The sequence below is a fragment of the Oncorhynchus nerka genome, linkage group LG3 (genome assembly GCF_034236695.1).
Source record: "Oncorhynchus nerka isolate Pitt River linkage group LG3, Oner_Uvic_2.0, whole genome shotgun sequence".
NCBI lineage: Eukaryota > Metazoa > Chordata > Actinopteri > Salmoniformes > Salmonidae > Oncorhynchus > Oncorhynchus nerka.
In genome coordinates this window covers 23,747,505-23,768,773 of record NC_088398.1, presented here as the reverse complement: position 1 = coordinate 23,768,773, position 21,269 = coordinate 23,747,505, and the positions used below count along the sequence as shown (strand labels likewise).

Sequence of the window (21,269 nt, the reverse complement as noted above, 5' to 3'; positions counted from 1 at the left end):
CATTTCAGTTTGAATCGTCAGTGGGACTGCACGGTCATGTTTTCTCATGAATAGACTGCAAAACAGTGGTGATGTGTAGGCTCGGCCTAAATCAAAAGGGAAAGCATCCATAATAGAGGAGACCTTGTATAACCTAGATGGTAGCCTAGGTCAGACTGTTCCTCCTTGCCTTTTACAATGACAGCCAGGGAAACCGTTTTTACAGTTTGCATTGTCTGTAGTCGTAACGGAAACTTTCCACTTCTCCTGCAACAATACCCTAGCAGGTAGACCCAGTGAGTGACACCTGATACGGCCAGGCCAGACAGAGCTATATTAATTCCCTCCAGAGGAGGTCCCCCCTGGCAACTGACCTCCAAGCCTCCTCGGGTTGTAGCGTTTTTAAAAGGGGGATAACTGGGCCATGTTCATTATGCACCAAACGGTAGACTGCGGGCTACAACAGGGTGGGGACTATCTGGACTTCTACTGATAAGAAACGCTCATTTTTGCTTTTCTGTTTCAAAACATTTTGCTACAGTGTGCCCTAAAAGACAAACCTGAACAGGGCAGGTGTTTTCTGTCCGTCAGCTGCGTACCCATGAGGGGGAACAGAACAGTGGGCTTGATTCCTCAGTGAATGATTGAAAGGGGGCCCTCGTTGCTAAGAAGAGTGTGGCGTGAGAAAATGCTAATTGATTGCCTGGCCTGCTTATTAACGCACTGTTCATTCCAACGGTAGTCTGGCAGCATGCAACGTTTGTGCCGTTTGAGAAACAGACCAGATTAGCTAGTGCTCATAGGATATGACTTGAGCTTTTAAACCTTAATGGTCACATCCATCACACAGTACATGTTGTAGCTCTGTCTGTATGGTATTTGAAAGGCAACACATGATCATAAAACGTTGTTCATATGAGGTTGGATATTACACTGAACAACAATAGAAATGTAAAGTGTTGGTCCCATGTTTTACGTGTTGAAATAAAAGATCCCAGAAATGTTCCATACGCACAAAAAGCTAATTTCTCTCAAATTTTGTGCACAAATTTGTTTACATCCCTGTTAGTGAGCATTTCTCATTTGCCAAGGTAATCCATCCACCTGACAGTTGTGGCATATCAAGAAGCTGATTAAACAGCATGATCATTACACAGGTGCACCTTGTGCCTGGGACAATAAAAGGCCACTCTAAAATGAGTAGTTTTGTCACACAACACAATGCCACAGATGTCTCAAGTTTTGAGGGAGTATGCAATTGGCATGCTGACTGCCAGAATGTCCACCAGAGCTGTTTCCAGGGAATTTAATGTTAATTTCTCTACCATAAGCTGCCTCCAGTCGTTTTTAGAGAATGCGTCAGTATGTCCAAACGGCCTCACAAATGCAGTCCATGTGAATGGTGTCGAGTAGGCGAGCGGTTTGCTGATGTCAACGTTGTGAACAGAGTGCCCCATGGTGAGATTATGGTATGGGCAGCCATAAACTACAGCCAACGAACACAATTGCATTTTATCGATGGCAATTTGAATGCACAAAAATACCGTAACGAGATCCTGAGGCGGTTTGTTTTTCTTCCCAATTTTTTTGTTGTTCCATTTGTGCCAAATGTTTTTTATTTTTGTTCAGTAATAGTATGTGATGTTAAGATGAGTTCTACTGTCAGTTGGGGGTTTGGGTGTGTGTAACTACTGTCAGTTGGGGGATTTGGGTGTGTAACCCACACAGGCAGTACAGCACGGCAGTTAATAGTGCATGAGAAGTGCAGATGCTTCCTGTCGTAATGGGTTGAGGTACGTTTGTTAGCTATGTTTGAATAGGCATATATGGTGACATACACAGACTCATCTGCACACACCTGTGTGGGGCTTAGCTCCTCACTTTATTTGAGTAAAAAAGAAAAAAGGGACACAATCTTGTGATGTTGACACAGGCAGTACAGGCACACACAGGCAGTACAGGCACACACAGGCAGTACAGGCACACACAGGCAGTACAGGCACACACAGGCAGTACAGGCACACACAGGCAGTACAGGCACACACAGGTAGTACAGGTAGTACAGAGTGGCACAGTGCAGGAGGGTGGGGGGGTTCAGACAGGAAGTGAGGGACCCAGGGCTGATGTGAGGGGAGTGTCTTAAGGGGGTAACCAAACTTGTTTTGTGGGGAAACTGAGGGAGAGAAGACAGAGCCTGACATTGTTGAAAGTGAGAAATTATCCCAGTATTTTTATTTTTTGTGTGTGCTGTCTTGAAACAACACATCTGATTGGCTGGCACTAGTAGGTATGTTTTATATCACCGACCATCTTCATTGAGATGAGCCCACAAACCATCAACCTGCGTTTTAAACCATTTCACCTGCGTTTTAAGTTTTTCGCTTCAACAGAGTGATCAGGGGCCTGCAACTGTAGTTTTCCATCACAGAAAATACATTAGTGCAACACATTTGGCAGAAAATGGCATCATTTTCAGAAGTGCAACGATGCATGGCCGTTATTTTTCTAATGTTCATCATGCAAAGAATGTAGCCCGCTGCAATTTACCAGAGAAAAGCAGCTAAACATCAGTCAGAGCGCTGTCAGCTGACAGAATGCCCTTTCATGAGTCCTCATCTGAGTGGAGAAGTGCAACTGAAGCACAGAATGAGTCTAATGCCCAGCAGAAACTCCAAAAAGAAGCATTTTAGATCTGCCTTTACAAAATATTTTTTTGTCATTACAAACACACAATTCTGCATTAATGTGACCCCTGGCCTAACGCCAGTCCATATCTCTCCCTCCTTCCTAGTCCTAATCACAGAGTCGGAGGTTCTCCCTGACCACTAAACATGTTTTATTGTCCCCTCCGCTAGTACCCTGATGTTCCGACCAGGCTAACAGAGCTAGCTCATTCACGTGTTGGTGTGTGTGTGTATCCGCTCTCGGACCAGCCTTCCTTGTGTCGTGTCCCCCCCCCCTGCCATCCATCCTCAGGGTACTTCATGTTGCCTCTCCCTCCTTGGTCTCCCTGTACAGCTTGTGTTTGTTTGTGGAGTGAGTGGCTCCAGTCGGTGCCCGACACTCTCTGAGCACTGAGGTAGATGGGACAAGTGACAGAGCGGGGGAATAAACTAGTTGTTTGACACGCATCAGTCCCTCCCAGCCCGCGGCGCTCTGTCACTGTGTGCATCCGTCCGTCCTCGTGTGCCTGGGCCCGCTGCCTGCTGTGACTGACGTCTTTGTGCCCCTCCACATCGGAGCACTCTCCCTGTTCTCACAGCCCAGGCCTTCCGGATTAGACATACAACAGCTGTATTGTGTGTGTGTGTGTGTGTGTCGGGGTCTACCCTGCGTCTGTGTGAGTACGTTTTCAGCCAATCATTGTGGAAGGCAGCGGGACCGAGGAAGGGAGAGCCCAGACTTGATGTGTAATGGTATCTAGGTCATGTTCATTAGGGCACACCATTGCAATATGTTTTAAGAGTTTCTTGTTGGAGTTGATTGAGTTCAGGTAGTAGAATGCATCTCTGTTTAAGTCTGTTTCTGGGTGTTTGCATCCATTCCATGCCTACTGAACATGACGCCAGTCAGTGTAGGTATCCGCTGCTTTTCAGGGATGTGGTTACTGTTTTCTCTCCTAGCCTGTGATAATGTAGCCTAGTCATTCTTCTCCTCACAACATTAAACAGCGTCCAGTCTATGAGTGTAGCAAGCTGAGGTCGCCTGAGATCGAACGCCTGCTTGCTCATGAGACACTTAAATGAAATAAATGATGGAACAATTGCACTAAGCCAACCTTGTCGAGTTTATCACTTTGGTCCCATTTTGGCACATCCACTTCTGTTACAGTTTGACTGAGACATTGTCATTACAAGGTCAGTTCTGTGATGCCTCCTTATCTCTCCACATACCCACTGACTTGTTATTTCTAATATCAGGGACGTACTCATTAGGCATCAAACTGAAGAAAGCGGTCAGAAACAGGGAAGAACTATCTGACCTTGTCCAATAACGCTAGTTTTTGTTTTCTGTTGTACACTGTTTTCCTACGGTATGCCCTAACGAATACTACCCAGTTTACTGCCTCTGTTAGTTGGTGTCTGTACTGTAGTCCGTAACATGCGGTCAGGAAACAAAACGAGACAAAGCGTTGAAAGTACCTACAATTTTTCTGTTTGGGAAAACACGTTCTTCCATTTACGACTCTTCAGACCCCACACACACACACACACACTTTCAGAGTAAACACATGAGGGGGAGGTTTCCTTGAACCTGCTCCCTCTCACCGCTAAATGACGCAGACCACAAGCCTTTGATGCCTCCACATGGGCTTTTGAGTAGGCCATCTCTCATTGTCAGCAATCTCGTTATGGGAAGGCCTATAGGTCACAGGTCATGGTATTCCAGGATAGTTGAGTACTAATCATCATGTTGTGCATTTTAGGCATCAACTTTGTTGTTTTGTAGACTTCAACATTTTTGGTTGATCCATTGGTGTGTATCTCGGGTCAATGAGGTCATATGAGCAGTTTGTTCAGCTTCACACCCCTTTGTGTGTGTGTGTTCCACTGAGCCATTGGTCTCTGTGCTGTGTTGCTTGCTTGGTACTGAGCATGCCTTATATGGGCAGTGGGTGACCTGAGGACAGGGCCAGCTCGGGGCCACTGGGGCCGACACAGTGTCAGAGAAACCTCAGACTAGAGTAGTCAGCTCCCCCCTCTACTTACCTCCCTGCCCTGGCCTGGCCCCCCTCCACGACGTTCCCCTCTACAGTTCCCAGGGGCGTGCTTGTACTTGTTTTGTCTGCAAGGGGCTCAAATAGTTTAGAAGGGGGGAGAATTGAGAGATACTAGGCCGTGTGTGTGCTTGAGAAGCATTCTGAATGATCAGTGACAGAGAAAATAGGCTAACATGCCTTGGAAGGGATTTTTGCGCTGAGGCTTTTGGCGATCGAGTTTAGTTCTGCACACGAGTGTGTTTTGAATCCATTTCTTTGAACGTCTGAGGGGGAAATGGCCAGGAGGGTTAGGTTTAATAACTGGAAGCTTGGAAATGTTGAGTAGTTTCTGCCAAGTTTTTTTTTTTTTTTTTTTGCAGTATTCTGAATTTCTGATCCGCTGTTTGTGGGTGTGTGTTATGCTTTACTCTCTGTGGCCTTGCTATTTCTTCGTGTCTCGCTCGCTACATGGTGGGATGATGACGCTGCAGCTGCTTTCCTGTGTGTATGGTTGGTCGAGCTTGCTTGCGCGTTTCGGTAAAGGCCTGTCAGAAGGCACTTGTGCGTGCGTATTTGTAAGACTGCATCAAATTGTATGTCACATGCGCCGAATACAGCAGGGGACCTTACCATGAAATGCTTACACACACACATCAGCTGTGTGTGTGTGTGTGTGTGTGTGAAAAGAACCATCAGGATGAGGAGAAAAGTGTTTTGTGTTTTAAAATATATATATTTTTATATAGAATGCCTGGCACAGTGTCCAGAGGCAGGATGGTCCTCTTCCTGTGTTTCTCTCTCTGCGTTGGCCCAGTGACTCATGCAGCATGGAGGCTAGTAGTACAGTATGCGTGCCTGAGAGGAATGCCAGCCCTCCCTGCCCATTCCCCCAGCCATCCTACTCCTCCCTCTCCTCCTGCTTGGCTTACTCACCCCCACCGCAGCACAGGAAAAGCAATCTGTGTGTCAGAGAGCGCCTGTGTCTCTCACGGTCTGAGAGTGTGTATGAGTAAACCCATGTGTCTCTCTCTGTTTGTCTGAGACCTGCACTGGTCTCCCCTCGGCCCCCTGGATCATTTCCATCACAAAAGGGCTGGTGTGTGTCCGTGGGACAGTTATGGCTGGAATTCCAGACTTCTCTCTCTCCCTTTCTCTGCTGTCATTGTGACCCACCGAGGTCTGGCCTTAGCCTACACCCAACCTGCATCTGCCACCCCTGTACCCACCCCTCAAGGTCCACCAGGCGAGAGAAACGGACGGGGAGAGAACCATGAACGCTCCGGCTTCTGGAAGACAGCCCTAAACAAATATTTCTACTCATACTCTTAGGCCATGAGCTGGCAGCACCTGAGAGAGGGCCCCCCTGTGCTGGGGCTTCGAATGAACTGACACCCACTCGTATGCTGACACCCACTCATCATGACTCAATAGGAGGTGAATCATTCATAGCCCTGACACTCATTTATTAATGACACGTTGGGGCGGTTTGGTTTTGGCGGTGGAGAGTACCAGAGAGAGGCTGAGGGGGAAAACTCCCATGGTTTACTTTCTGCTTGTCGTCTTGAGTTGCGAGATGGAGATGGGAGTGTTGAATAGGGGTGATGAGGATATGTATGTGGAACAAACATTTAAATGCAACATGCATCAATTTCACCAAATTTTTATTGATGAAAAAAAATAACATTTTAACGACGCTAAGGAAATCAGTTATTTGAAATCAATTCATTAGGCCCTAATCTAGGATTTCACATGACTGGGCAAGGGTGCAGCCCACAAAGGGGCTTTATTACAGACAGAAATACTCCTCAGTTTCATCAGCTGTCCGGGTGGCTGGTTACTTACAATCACGTAGGTGAAGAAGCTGGATATGGAGGTCCTGGGTTACACTTGGTCTGCAATTGTGAGGCCAGTTGGCTTTACAGCCAAATTCTCTAAAACTATGTTGGAGGCGGCTAATGGTAATTAAATGTTAATTTCTCTATCTGGCAACAGCTCTGGTGGACATTCCTGCAGTCAGCATGCCAATTGCACACTCCCTCAACCCTCAACATCTGTGGCATTGTGTTGTGTGACAAAACTGCACATTTCAGAGTGGCCTTTTATTGTCCCCAGCACCAGGTGCACCTGTGTAATGAAGCTGTTTAATCAGCTCCTTGACATGCCACACCTGTCAAGTGGATGCATTATTTTGGCAAAGGAGAAATGCTCAATAACAAGAATGTTAACAAAAGCTTTTTGTGCATCTGTAAAATGTCTGGTATCTTTGTATTTCAGCTCATGAAACATGGTACCAACACTTTACATGTTCCCTTTGATATTTTTGTTCAGTGTAGTTTAGGATGAGAAAACAGCATACTGAACTCATCTGAACTCAGTTGTTAGACTGGGTGTTGCGCAATAGTTCAGCGTCTCACGTAGGCCATCTGAACAACGTCAGCAAATGTTCAGCTAAATCAGCACAACGCTTCAAAAGGCGATATATATATATTTTTTTTTTTTCTTTCTTCTACATCAGCTGCTCCTGATGTTGATGGGCGGGCCACGAGACGGAAGACCCAACATGGCACTGGGATGGTGTTTTTAAATAACTCTTGTCTATTGGGTTAAAGTGACTCCTGTGTAAGACATCCTGTGCCTGGGGGTGGCAATGTGTGGGACGCACTGCTGTGTGTACACACACACACACACACACGTGTCTGAGTGTTTTGTTTCTGTTGGGTTTAATTTTTCATAGTGAAACCAAACCTTTATTCCCCCCCATAGTATTCCTCGCTGTGTCTGTACTTTCTAAAGTGGTTCCTTCCAGTAGATTCTTTCAGCCAACATCTCTATCTTCTTGACACACAGGCAGCAGGTGATTGAGACCTTACTTTTTGTCAAAAGGGCCACTACAAAGCTGATTTTTAGCAATTTACTAATCTAAGCCTGTTCCTCCAAGAACTGGTCTGTTGTAATGGAAATGGAATGATTGTTCCCCTTTTCCATTCTCTCTCCCCTCCCATCTCTAGGAGCCGTTGGAGCCCAGCCCCTGTTCACTGTGCCACGGCGGCCTGGCTATGGCACCATGGGAAAGCCCATCAAGCTGCTGGCCAACTGCTTCCAGGTGGATATCCCCAAGATAGACGTCTACCTCTATGAGGTGGACATCAAGCCCGAGAAGTGTCCGCGCCGCGTCAACAGGTACGCTTAGAATAATGGAGTTTGCCTTTTGCTAGGATCTTCAAAATGTTTCACATTATATCAGATTAGGGGTTGTTCATGTGGTTGTTGAAGTGTGACTAGAGGTCATTTAATGTTTTATTCGACTTGTGTTTTATTTATTATTATTACTTTAAACACTAATTACAGAGCCACGTATGGGCAGATAAAGAGCCGCATGCGGCTCCAGAGCCACAGGTTGCAGACCATTGGACAAGTCTAAAGAGGTCAACTTGTTTTGGTTTTGTGTTCTGTAGGGAGGTGGTGGACTCCATGGTGCAGCACTTCAAGGTTACCATCTTTGGGGATCGTCGGCCAGTCTACGATGGGAAGAGGAGCTTGTACACAGCCAACCCGCTGCCTGTGGCAACCGCAGGGGTAAGATGGATGTAGACTGACACCCAGCCACACACACACAGTCAAACCTACCTGGGGCTCCCACAAGACTGAAAACACACTCTCACTCACGCTCCCACACTTATTGATCTGTTAATGCACGCACACACATCTCTAACCCCCCCCCCAACCCCCACACACTCACAGGTGGATCTGGATGTCACTCTACCGGGTGAAGGGGGCAAGGACCGGCCCTTTAAGGTCTCAATCAAGTTTGTGTCTCTGGTGAGCTGGCACATGCTGCACGAGGTGCTAACCGGCCGCAGCGTGCCTGAGCCCCTGGAGCTGGACAAGCCCATCAGCACCAACCCAGTACACGCTGTGGACGTGGTGCTGCGACACCTGCCCTCCATGAAGTGAGTTAGACAGTCGCCGCCCAAGTGGTTATAATACGGAATGTTATAACTATGTGATTGGGTTAATTATTTGATAAACAGGATGCATGCATTTCTGAAAAGTTGAGCATGTATTCCTGGAATCCTCAGCAAACTGATTTAAAAGCAAACGACTCAACTCTGCTACACTTTAAAAAAAAAATTTTTTAACTTTTGAGGCAGATTTATTTACTGAAGATGTAGGTCTAATAAACATATGGTATTTAATTTGCTGGCCTGGGAGACTTGATTTTTTATTCCAAGATCATTTCTTAATGACAAATAAAGTACTGAATTTCAGTGAGGACTCACTTCCGCTTAGTGCCACATTGGTAATGAAGCGCGTGAATGTATGCCCTTGCAAATCAAAATGTGGTTGTTTTTATGGCCTGACGATAATCCGTCAGGAAATCAAGTTTATAGAGACTACCTATGCCTTCATACCTGACTTCACTCAAAGCCTCCTCCACTCAAAAACAATGCGTTATCAGCGTGCCTACCAAAACTAAGTCTTAAATAAAACCACCTGCCATAAGGCTATGTTTGCTATAGCTTCAGGCTACTGCATTGACAGAATGTGTCCAGGACTCTCTAGGAAACGCAAATGTTGTTATTAATTAGTCTTTGCCGCTCAGTGATAGGATGTCGATAAGGTCGTGTGGAGTTTTCACCCTCTCGTTTCATTGATGTTCAGTGTCAATTGAAAAATAGATTGTTGTCAGACTGTCACTGTGCAAAGCGCTATTGACCAAGATTCTGGTCCAGGTTGTGGAAACTAACTTCCCCATTCTCCTGTCTGTCCCCCTTCTATCTCTTTCCTTATTTTGTTTCTCTTCTCTCACTCTTCTCCCCCCCTCACTATCTCTCTGTCGCCTCCCCCTCTCCAGGTACACTCCAGTGGGCCGCTCCTTCTTCTCAGCCCCAGAGGGCTACGACCATCCCCTGGGAGGGGGGAGAGAGGTGTGGTTTGGTTTCCACCAGTCTGTACGCCCCGCCATGTGGAAGATGATGCTCAATATTGACGGTGAGGACGACGCACATCACGTTGCCACCAATCCTAACCTTAGCTATTAGAGGGATGAAATAATAATCTGGGGCCATATGGATCAGAGTAGGAGTTGTTATCTAGGATCAAGTCCCCCTGTCCATGTAATCTTATTCAATGTGATCTAAAGGGCTAAACTGATCTTATATCATCACTCCTACTCTGAGAGGCGTTATGAACACAGGCCCCGAACCTGTATCAGTGTTTGTGGGGCAACTTCTACCTAATATGGGAGGACTCCATAGTGGGTGTTGTGCCGCATGCTGGCAACAGGGTGGTTTGGAAGGATGGTTCTGGTTATAGGTGGGTGGGCTGGCCATAGCCTTTGTAGACGGTGGATTGGGTGTGTGTGTGTGTGTGTGTGTGTGGGGGGTGTCTCTTGCTTTGTGAGAACTGCCTAGGCGGTTGCTGTGGAGACGGAGGTGCAGGGATCTGAGGGGCGCTTTGTGTTTGGGAGCGATTTTGGTGGGCTGCTTTTGTTTTGGGGAGTGCTTGACTGCTCTCTCTGCCTTAGTGCCTCTCTCTCAGGCGGTTTTCCCGCTCTCCCTCTCTCGCAAATCATTTGGCTTCGTCTAGCCCATCGCCCATTCGCCACCAAAAGGCAGAAAAAGTCCAGCCGTCTGCAAATGATTCTCTTTTTCATTAGTCATTGTGAGGAGAATAGGCCCTAAAAGAGCGCGAAAGCAAATGGGCGCCAATGTTCTGTTTTATCTCACCAGGGGACATTATATACACACACACACCCACACACACCCTAGCTGAAGATACAGCAACACAGAGAAAGTGTGTGTTTGTAAGCAACAAACAAAAATGGGTGCTATTTAAAACCCTTTCATTTTCATACTCCCAAGACTAGAGTATCAGCACTATCACAAGCATCAAAACATACGTGACATTTCTGATGTAATTTCCTGTTTATGGGGATGACAACCCTACCGTCTCCGAGGAGAGTGACCGTCACCTGCACTCCATCATTTCTAATCGCATGTATGCTCCGATCGTCACTGTCGCTGTCAGATGTGGCCCTGACGTCAGCCCAGTATCAGTGAAGCATCTGTTTCCTCTCTACTCATCTCTCCATTCAGGTGGAAAAAGCATTAGGGCCTTCATCTAGGGGCCAGCTTCCTCTAACGGCACATAAAACCAGAGGGATGTTGGATGTTCCTCCTAGGTTTTATTTCATGTTTGAGAGCCATGTTGGCATGTCACTTCCCTGAGGTACTTAGGTGGTGTCCCTGGCTATGAAGCAGGCCTTGTGCTGCTGTACTTTGTCTGAGATATAAGCCTAAATAGCAAAAAATGATGATGGCTGATAATTGATGACAAATGGCGTTTCTGGCGTGATGTACAGTTGAAGTCGGGAAGTTTTACATGCACTTCGTTTGGAGTCATTAACTTGTTTTGCAACCACTCCACAAATTCCTTGTTAACAAACTATAGTCTGTTAGAACATCTACTTTGTGCATGACACAAGTAATTTTTCCAACAATTGTTTACAGACAGATTATTTCACTTATAATTCACTGTATCACAATTCCAGTGGGTCAGAAGTTTACATACACTAAGTTGACTGTGCTTTTTAAACTGCTTGGAAAATTCCAGAAAATGATGTCATGGCTTTAGAAGCTTCTGATAGGCTAATTGACATCATTTGAGTCAATTGGAGGTGTACCTGTGGATGTACACTGCTACACAAAATAAAGGGAACACTAAAATTACACATCCTAGATCTGAATGAATGAAATATTCTTATTAAATACTTTTTTCTTCACATAGTTGAATGTGCTGACAACAAAATCACACAAAAATGATAAATGGAAATCAAATTTATCAACCCATGGAGGTCTGGATTTGGAGTCACACTCAAAATTAAAGTGGAAAACCACACTACAGGCTGATCCAACTTTGATGTAATGTCCTTAAAACAAGTCAAAATGAGGCTCAGTAGTGTGTGTGGCCTCCATGTGCCTGTATGACCTCCCTACAACGCCTGGGCATGCTCCTGATGAGGTGGTGGATGGTTTCTTGAGGGATCTCCCAGACCTGGACTAATGCATCCGCCAACTCCTGAACAGTCTGCGGTGCAACGTGGCATTGGTGGATGGAGCGAGACATGATGTCCCAGATGTGCTCAATTGGATTCAGGTCTGGGGAACGGGCGGGCCAGTCCATAGCATCAATGCCTTCCTCTTGCAGGAACTGCTGACACACTCCAGCCACATGAGGTCTAGCATTGTCTTGCATTAGGAGGAACCCAGGGCCAACTGCACCAGCATATGGTCTCACAAGGGGTCTGAGGATCTCATCTCGGTACCGAATGGCAGTCAGGCTACCTCTGGCGAGCACATGGAGGGCTGTGCGGCCCCCCAAAGAAATGCCACCCCACACCATGACTGACCCACCGCCAAACCGGTCATGCTGGAGGATGTTGCCGTGGAGAACGTTCTGCTGCCTGCGTCTCCAGACTCTGTCACGTCTGTCACATGTGCTCAGTGTGAACCTGCTTTCATCTGTGAAGTGCACAGGGCGCCAGTGGCGGATTTGCCAATCTTGGTGTTCTCTGGCAAATGCCAAACGTCCTGCACGGTGTTGGGCTGTAAGCACAACCCCTACCTGTGGACGTCGGGCCCTCATACCACCCTCATGGAGTCTGTTTCTGATCAAAGGTAGTTTGAGCAGACACATGCACATTTGTGGCCTGCTGGAGGTCATTTTGCAGGGCTCTGTCAGTGCTCCTCTTTGCACAAAGGCGGAGGTAGCGGTCCTGCTGCTGGGTTGTTGCCCTCCTACGGCCTCCTCCACGTCTCCTGATAGCGCCTCCGTGCTCTGGACACTACGCTGACACACAGCAAACCTTCTTGCCACAGCTCGCATTGATGTGCCATCCTGGATGAGCTGCACTACCTGAGCCACTTGTGTGGGTTGTAGACTCTGTCTCATGCTACCACTAGAGTGAAAGTATCGCCAGCATTCAAAAGTGACCAAAACATCATCCAGGAAGCATAGGAACTGAGAAGTGGTCTGTGGTCACCACCTGCAGAACCACTCCTTTATTGGGGGTGTCTTGTTAATTGCCTATAATTTCCACCTGTTGTCTATTCCATTTGCACAACAGCATGTGAAATTTATTGTCAATCAGTGTTGGTTCCTAAGTGGACAGTTTGATTTCACAGAAGTGTGATTGACTTGGAGTTACATTGTGTTGTTTAAGTGTTCCCTTTATTTTTTTGAGCAGTGTATTTCAAGGCCTACCTTCAAACGCAGTGCCTCTTTGCTTGACATCAAGGAAAAATCAGCCAAGACCTCCACAAGGTCCTCCACATCTGGTTCATCCTTGAGAGCAATTTTCAAACGCCTGAGGGTACCATGTTCATCTGTACAAACGATACTATGCAAGTATAAACACCATGGAACCACGCATCCGTCATACCGCTCAGGAAGAAGACTCGTTCTGTCTCCTAGAGATGAACGCACTTTGGTGCGAAAAGTGCAAATCAATCCCAGAACAACAGCAAAGGACCTTTTTGAAGATGCTGGAGGAAACGGTACAAAAGTATCTCTATCCACAGTAAAACGAGTCCTATATTTACATACCCTGAAAGGTTGCTCAGCAAGGAAGAAGCCACTGCTTTAAAACCGCCACAAAAAAGCCAGACCATGGTTTGCAACTGCACATGTGGACAAAGATTGTACTTTTTGGAGAAATGTTCTCTGGTCTGATGAAACAAAAATATAACTGTTTGGCCATAATGACCATCATTATGTTTTGAGGAAAAGGGGGAGGCTTGCAATCCGAAGAACAGCATCCCAGCCGTGAAGCACGGGGGTGGCAGCATCATGTTGTGGGGGTGCTTGGCTGCCCGAGGGACTGGTGCACTTCACAAAAGAGATGGCATCATGAGGAAGTAAAATTGTGGATATATTGAAGCAACATCTCAAGACATCAGTCAGGAAGTTATAGCTTGGTCGCAAATGGGTCTTCCAAATGGATAATAACCCCAAGCATACTTCCAAAGTTGTGGCAAAAAGCAGGGACAGCAAAGTCAAGGTATTGGAGTGGCCATCACAAAGCCCTGACCTCAATCTTATAGAAATGTTGTGGGCAGAACTGAAAAAGCGTGTGCGAGCAAAGAGGCCTACAAACCTGACTCAGCTGCATCAGCTCTGTCAGGAGGAATGGGCCATAATTCACCCAACTTATTGTGGGAAGCTTATGGAAGGCTACCCAAAACGTTTGACCCAAGTTAAACAATTTAAAGGCAGTGCTACCAAATACTGATTGAGTGTATGTAAACTTCTGACCCACTGAGAATGTGATGAACGAAATAAAAGCTGAAATAAATAATTCTCTCTCCTATTATTCTGACATTTCACATTCTTAAAATAAAGTGGTGATCCTAACTGACCTAAGACAGGGAATTTTTACTAGGATTAAATGTCAGGGATTGTGAAAAACTGAGTTTAAATGTATTTGGCTAAGGTGTATGTAAACTTCCGACTTCAACTGTATTTGACAGATAGATCAATTCGCATTTTGCATCTACAGTAAATAGCTAGTGAGATTACTCTCGGTTTTGGCAGGTAGTACCAGTGATGGGTAAATCTGAATGAGTGGGATCGAGTCTTGTTTTTGATGGCCCTGTCTGTCCTGCAGTGTCTGCCACGGCCTTCTACAAAGCCCAGCCAGTGATCCAGTTCATGTGTGAGGTCCTGGACATCCACAACATAGACGAGCAGCCCCGACCTCTCACAGACTCCCACCGGGTCAAATTCACCAAAGAAATCAAAGGTAGTGTTTTTTTTGTGCGTTTTGTCTGTGCATGAATGCGGATGTAAACTAGGATTTGGGGGTGCCTTTGTACACAAGTTTGTGTTATTCCCACGTCCCTGAGGTCATAAAAGCGGTCACTGTCCTGTCCAGGTCTGAAGGTGGAGGTCACACACTGTGGCACCATGCGGAGGAAGTACCGTGTTTGCAATGTGACCCGTCGGCCCGCCAGCCATCAAACGTGAGTCAAGAGCGCCCCAGAGAGATGGTGGTTTGGGACTAGACGTAGATGAGGTGGAGTGGGACTAGGGAGAGGCCAGAGAGACTGGGAGACGGGCATGGAGCCTGGGGTGTGGTTGTATGTGTGGGGCGGGGTGTGATGGGATGAGAGCGGAGCATGCACTTAAATGTAGGATGACCAATTCACAAGAATTCACCCGAACCACAAAATGTCTGAGTCAGGTCCTTGTCTCGAGGTCAATGGGTGTTAGTCACCGTTGGCCAATATGCTATTACATGCAGCTGTTTATCTGCTGCTACTGCTTTGTTTTCCACTATTTACTGATGCTCAACGTTTTGATAGCTTTGTGAGGCCGTTTCTGTATCTTCACTGTATTAACTATGAAATTGAAGACTCGAGCTGTTGAAAACCTTGTCTTTTAACAGTCATATATAGTCTACATAGACCCATACATGCCCCTCTTGCACAGCTCCTTTCAATGTTAAAGATGTTCTTAACCCTTGCCGTTCCATCGACCTGTTGTGGCCAGGTTCCCTCTGCAGCTGGAGAATGGTCAAACGGTGGAGCGCACGGTGGCCCAGTACTTCAGAGAGAAGTACAGCCTGCAGCTCAAGTATCCCCACCTGCCCTGCCTCCAGGTGGGACAGGAGCAGAAGCACACCTACCTGCCCCTCGAGGTGAGAAACATTCAATCCAGTTCCTTTCTGTACTTGAGAAGGAAATCCCTGCTTATATAATGCTTTTACACCTGCATTGTTTGCTGTTTGGGGTTTTAGGCTGGGTTTCTGTACAGCACTTTGAGATATCAGCTGATGTACGAAGGGCTATATAAATAAATTTGATTTGATATAATATGCTCAATGGTTTTTTGTTTTGTGTCCCTGCAGGTGTGTAACATAGTAGCAGGGCAGCGCTGCATCAAGAAACTGACAGATAATCAGACGTCCACTATGATCAAAGCCACGGCTCGCTCTGCACCTGACAGACAGGAGGAGATCAGCCGGCTGGTGAGTCAGTGGTGTCGCCTGGTGGCACGGAGGCTTATTTATTTTTATACAACAGGTGGGTCTAATCCTGGATGCTGATTGGTTAACCCTATTCCACAAGTTAACACAGGCTAAACCTATAGAGTTGAAATGCCTATTTCCTTTGTTCCATGTGACTTGCGTAATCCACTGTCTCGTCAGTTCCGCCTCCACTATGCAGCTAGTTAGCTGTATTCTGGCTACACTGTTTGATGTGAATGCCAGTCAAAGTTGGCTGGCTAGCTAGCTAGGGATTAAAACGTTGCAAGCCATCATGGCAATGGAACATTTAGAACAAACGACTGTTGCACCCATAGATGTAGAACATAAGACTTAACGACTGAGTCACTGGCAACCGAACCGATAGAACAAATGACCAGCCGGCTTGGGTAGCAACCATAGATTTTTGTCGGGTCTATATCTTGTGGAAGGATGAAATAGTATGAATAAATTTAATTTAAAAAATGTATGACATTGTCAATCATTATTTTTGTAATGCCGGTGTTTGGAGGTTATATTAATACGGTTTGCCAAAATGTAGGAGTGCTAATCTAGGATCAGGTCCCCTGTCATGTTCATTATAATCTAAAAGGCTAAACTGATTTTAGATCGCCACACTGAGACACTTAATGAATACGGGACCAGGTCAGTGTTGATTAAGGTCAGTGAAATGCCAGGTCGGAGATGGCATTGTTGCAGCATGGTGGCTAGCTGTCACCAGCACAATGCCTGGCCATGGTGCTTTCTGGAGGATGAGATGGGCTGCCACCGACGCCATTAGACTCCATCAGATAGCATCTCATTCAGCCTCTGCTGCTGTTCTGCCGCTGTCACTTAATTAAACAGACTCCCACCTGGGATTAAAACATACCTCTGGCTGATAGTACACTGCCAGAGACCGAGACGCTGTTGACTTTTAATTTAGATGCAGAGAACCGTCAGCAAATAGTAACTGTGGGCGGAATAACTGTGTGAAAGATGCAGAGGATTGGACAATCTGAGAGGGAAGTCTGACAATGTTCTAAAGGTTATTTCAGGACGTTTCGTATGGTAGAATTCTGGGGACAATGTGAGCTACAAACGTGAGTTGTCTCAACATCAAAACATGCTCAAACCTGGGTTGTATTCATTAGGGTTTTCTGCACCAAATGAAAGTGTTTTATTTTTGGACAAGTTGAGTGTTTCTAATAGAAGTTTGCTTTCTTTTGTTTTTAGTGCATTATGAATGACACTGCCTTCAATCAATCAAATGTATTTATAAAGCCCTTCTTACATCAGTTGATGTCACAAAGTGCTGTACAGAAACCCAGCCTAAAACCCCAAATGGCAAGCAATGCAGGTGTAGAAGCACGGTGGCTAGGAAAAACTCCCTAGAAAGGCCAGAACTTAGAAAGAAACCTAGAGAGGAACCAGGGTATGAGGGGTGGCCAGTCCTCTTCTGGCTGTGCCGGGTGGAGATTATAACAGAACATGGCCAAGATGTTCATAGATGACCAGCATGGTCAAATAATAATAATCACAGTAGTTGTCGAGGGTGCAACAGGTCAGCACCTCAGGAGTAAATGACAGTTGGCTTTTCATAGCCGATCATTCAGAGTATCTCTACCGCTCCTGCGATCTCTAGAGAGTTGAAAACAGCAGGTCTGGGACAAGGTAGCACGTCCGGTGAACAGGTCAGGGTTCCATAGCCGCAGGCAGAACAGTTGAAACTGGAGCAGCAACATTGCCAGGTGGACTGGGGAAACAAGGAGTCATCAGGCAGGTAGACCTGAGGCATGGTTCTAGGGCTCAGGTCCTCCGAGAGAGAATTAGAGAGAGCGTACTTAAATTCACACAGGACACCAGATAAGACAGGAGAAATACTCCAGATATAACAGACTGACCCTAGCCCCCTGACACAAACTACTGCAGCATAAATACTGGAGGCTGAGACAGGAGGGGTCGGGAGACACTGTGGCCCGGTCTGACGATACTCCCGGACAGGGCCAAACAGGCAGGATATAATCCCACCCAGTTTGCCAAAGCACAGCCCCCACACCACTTGAGGGATATCTTCAACCAACAATTTACCATCATGAGACACGGTTGAATATAGCCCAGAAAGATCTCCGCCACGGCACAACCCAAGGGGGTGGGGGGGACGCCAACCCGAACAGGAAGACCACGTCGTGACTCAACCCACTCAAGTGACTCACCCCTCCTAGGGACGGCATGGAAGAGCACCAGTAAGCCAGTGACTCAGCCCCTGTGATAGGGTTAGAGGCAGAGAATCCCAGTGGAGGGAGGGGAACCAGCCAGGCAGAGACAGCAAGGGTGGTTCGTTGCTCCAGTGCCTTTCCATTCACCTTAACACTCCTGGGCCAGACTACACTCAATCGTAGGACCTACTGAAGAGATGAGTCTTCAGTAAAGACTTAAAGGTTGAGACCAAGTCTGCGTCTCTCACGTGGGTAGGGAAGACCATTCCATAAAAATGGAGCTCTATAGGAGAAAGCCCTGCCTCTAGCTGTTTGCTTAGAAATTCTAGGGACAGTAATGAGGCCTGTGTCTTGTGACCGTAGCGTACGTGTAGGTATGTACGGCAGGACCAAATTGGAAAGCTAGGTAGGAGCATGCCCATGTAATGCTTTGTAGGTTAGCAGTAACCTTGAAATCAGCCCTTGCCTTAACAGGAAGCCAGTGTAGAGAGGCTAGCACTGGAGTAATATGATCACATTTTTTGGTTCTAGTCAAGATTCTAGCAGCTGTGTTTAGCACTAACTGAAGTTTATTTAGTGCTTTATCCATGTAGCCGGGAAGTAGAGCATTACAGTAGTCTAATCTAGAAGTGACAAAAGCATGGATACATTTTTCTTCATCATGTTTGGACAAAGTTTCTGATTTTTGCAATGTTACATAATGGATAAAAGCTGTCCTTGAAATAGTCTTGATATGTTCTTAAGTTCTATTTGAGACGACTGTACAACCATCAAGATTAATTGTCAGATCCAACAGAAGATCTCGTTGTTTCTTGGGACCGAGAACAAGCATCTATGTTTTGTCCGAGTCTTCTGGATACCAACTTACCTCACCACCCTTAACACCCCTTTCTCACCCTCTCTGTGTGTGACCCCTGCAGGTGCGCAGTGCCAACTACGAGTCTGACCCCTTTGTGCAGGAGTTTCAGTTCAAGGTGCGCGACGAGATGGCCCACGTGACGGGGCGCGTGCTGCCTGCCCCCATGCTGCAATACGGCGGCAGGGTGAGCACAGAGCACTTTATGGTACCCTTCCTTTAAATCACGCTCCATACTCTGTTTGTTTGACACGCTACCTACCCTTGCTATATGAGGGAACTAACCCCCTTGCTTTGGTTTGGTTTGATCTGTTTGTCTTTTCTCTCTGTGAATCATCTAGGAGTAGGTGTGCTGATCTAGGATCAGGTCCCCCTCTTATTCATAGTGATTTCAAAGACTAAATTGATCCTAGGTCGGCACGGTTACTCGAAGACACTCTGAGAACAGGCTTGTCTGTGTGGATTAATATAAGCTAGTAGTCTTTGCTCAATGCTAACACGGCTACATCATTTTTCTTTACTGCTATTTTTTGAGAATGCATAGTACAGATCGTGATGACACTGTGCTATGACTCAATTTAGCTTCCTTTTGTGGTGTCCATGCTCCCCCCCCCCCTTTTTTTTTTTTTTGCTCACTCACTTTGGTTTGCAATTTCACTTTTTGCGATTCGTGAGAGTAGATGTCACATGAGTGGGATTTTACTGGAAACAGTCTAATCAAATGTAAATCTTAATCCCAGACCCGGTTTTGCATTCAAACATTTCAAGTGATTAGGACTGCCCAAGGAGAACTACAAACTAAAATCTGTTTTTTCTGGACACTGGATGAGGTCAGCCTTCTGGTTTCATTTTGTTAAGACACTACAGGACCTGGCTTTTCTTTTCATCTTTCTTCCGTGTCTAAGTTAATAAACCATGTACGTAAACAGCATTTTTGGTGCATATTTTCAAATGAAATGTTATCAAATTTTGATTTGAACTATGAACAATTTTGCGAAAGCTAATTTTGGAGAATGCGGATTCTGAAGCTGAGAAATGAGTTGGCGTGTGGGAAGAGTCTGACTTTCAGCAAATAAATGGTCATTAAAGCAAAGTACAATGAATTTAGCTTACCAATCGCAAAATACCTCTTGAGACCTAATCACAATCTCTTCAAATGAAGTTACTACATATACAGTGCCTTTGGAAAGTATTCAGACCCCTTGACTTTTTCCACAATTTGTTACAGCCTTGTTCTAAAATCAGGAAAAAACACCAATTGAATCCAATCTACACACAATACCCCATAGTGACAAAAGGAAAAACAGGTTATTTGAGTCTATTGCAAATGTATATATTTTCAAATTAAATTTACATACGTATTCAGACCCTTTTAATGACTTTGTTGATGCACCTTTGGCAGTTATTACAGCCTTGAGTCTTCTTTGGTATGATGCTACACGCTTGGCACACCTGTATTTGGGGAGTTTCTTTCATTCTTCTCTGCAGATCCTCTCAAGCTCTATCAGGTTGGATGGGGAGCTTTGCTGCACAGCTATTTTCAGGTCTCGCCAGAGAAGTTAGATCGGGTTCAAGTCCGGACTCTGGCTGGGACACTCAAGGATATTCAGAGGTTTGTCCCGAAGCCACTCCTGCATGGTCTTGGCCGTGTGCTTAGGGTTGTTGTCCTGTTGGAAGGTGAACCTTCGCCCTCAGTCTTAGGTCTTGAGCGCTCTGGAACAGGTTTTCATCAAGGATTTCTCTGTACTTTGCTCCGTTCATTTGTCTCGATCCTGACTAGTCTCCCAGTCCCTGCAGCTGAAAAACATCCCCACAGCATCATGCTGACACTACCATCCTTCACCGTACGGATAGTGCAAGGTTTCCTCCAGACGTGACGCTTTGCATTCTGGCCAAAGAGTTCAATCTTGGTTTCATCAGACCAGAGAATATTGTTTCTCATGGTCTGAGAGTCTTTAGGTGCCTTTAGGCAAACTCCAAGCAGACTGTCATGTGCTCTTTACTGAGGAGTGGCTTCCGTCTGGCCACTCTACCATAAAGGCCTGATTGGTGGAGTACTGCAGAGATGGTTGTCCTTCTGGAAGGTTCTCCCATCTCCACAGAGGAACTCTGGAGCTCTCAGTGACCACCAGGTTCTTGGTCACCTCCCCGACTAAGGCCCTTCTCCCCCGATTGCTCAGTTTGGCCAGGCGGCCAGCTCTAGGAAGAGTCTTGGTGGTTCCAAACTTCTTCCATTTAAGAATGATGGAGGCCACTGTGTTCTTGGATCTTCAATGCTGCATAAATAGTTTGGTACCCTTCCCCGGATTTGTACTTCGACACAATCGTGTCTCTACGGACATTTCCTTCGACCTCATGGCTTGGTTTTTGCTCTGACATGCACTGTCAGCTGTGGGACCTTATATAGATGTGTGTGTGTGTGTGCCATTCCAAATTATTTCCAATCAATTGAATTTACCACAGGTGAACTTTAATCAAGTTGTAGAAACA

General features: G+C 46.1%; 1 protein-coding gene across 1 annotated transcript in view; it reads left to right on the top strand.

Moving 5' to 3' along the window:
- ago3a (argonaute RISC catalytic component 3a) overlaps window positions 1-21,269 on the top strand; it is a 44,789-nt gene that overhangs the window by 3,954 nt on the left and 19,566 nt on the right. Inside the window, exons 2-10 of the mRNA XM_029627183.2 lie at window positions 7,687-7,858; window positions 8,134-8,254; window positions 8,420-8,628; window positions 9,534-9,670; window positions 14,346-14,480; window positions 14,613-14,700; window positions 15,230-15,377; window positions 15,588-15,707; window positions 18,844-18,987. Of these exons, the coding sequence (XP_029483043.1) occupies window positions 7,687-7,858; window positions 8,134-8,254; window positions 8,420-8,628; window positions 9,534-9,670; window positions 14,346-14,480; window positions 14,613-14,700; window positions 15,230-15,377; window positions 15,588-15,707; window positions 18,844-18,987 (1,274 nt within the window). The remainder of the gene's footprint in view (window positions 1-7,686; window positions 7,859-8,133; window positions 8,255-8,419; window positions 8,629-9,533; window positions 9,671-14,345; window positions 14,481-14,612; window positions 14,701-15,229; window positions 15,378-15,587; window positions 15,708-18,843; window positions 18,988-21,269) is intronic.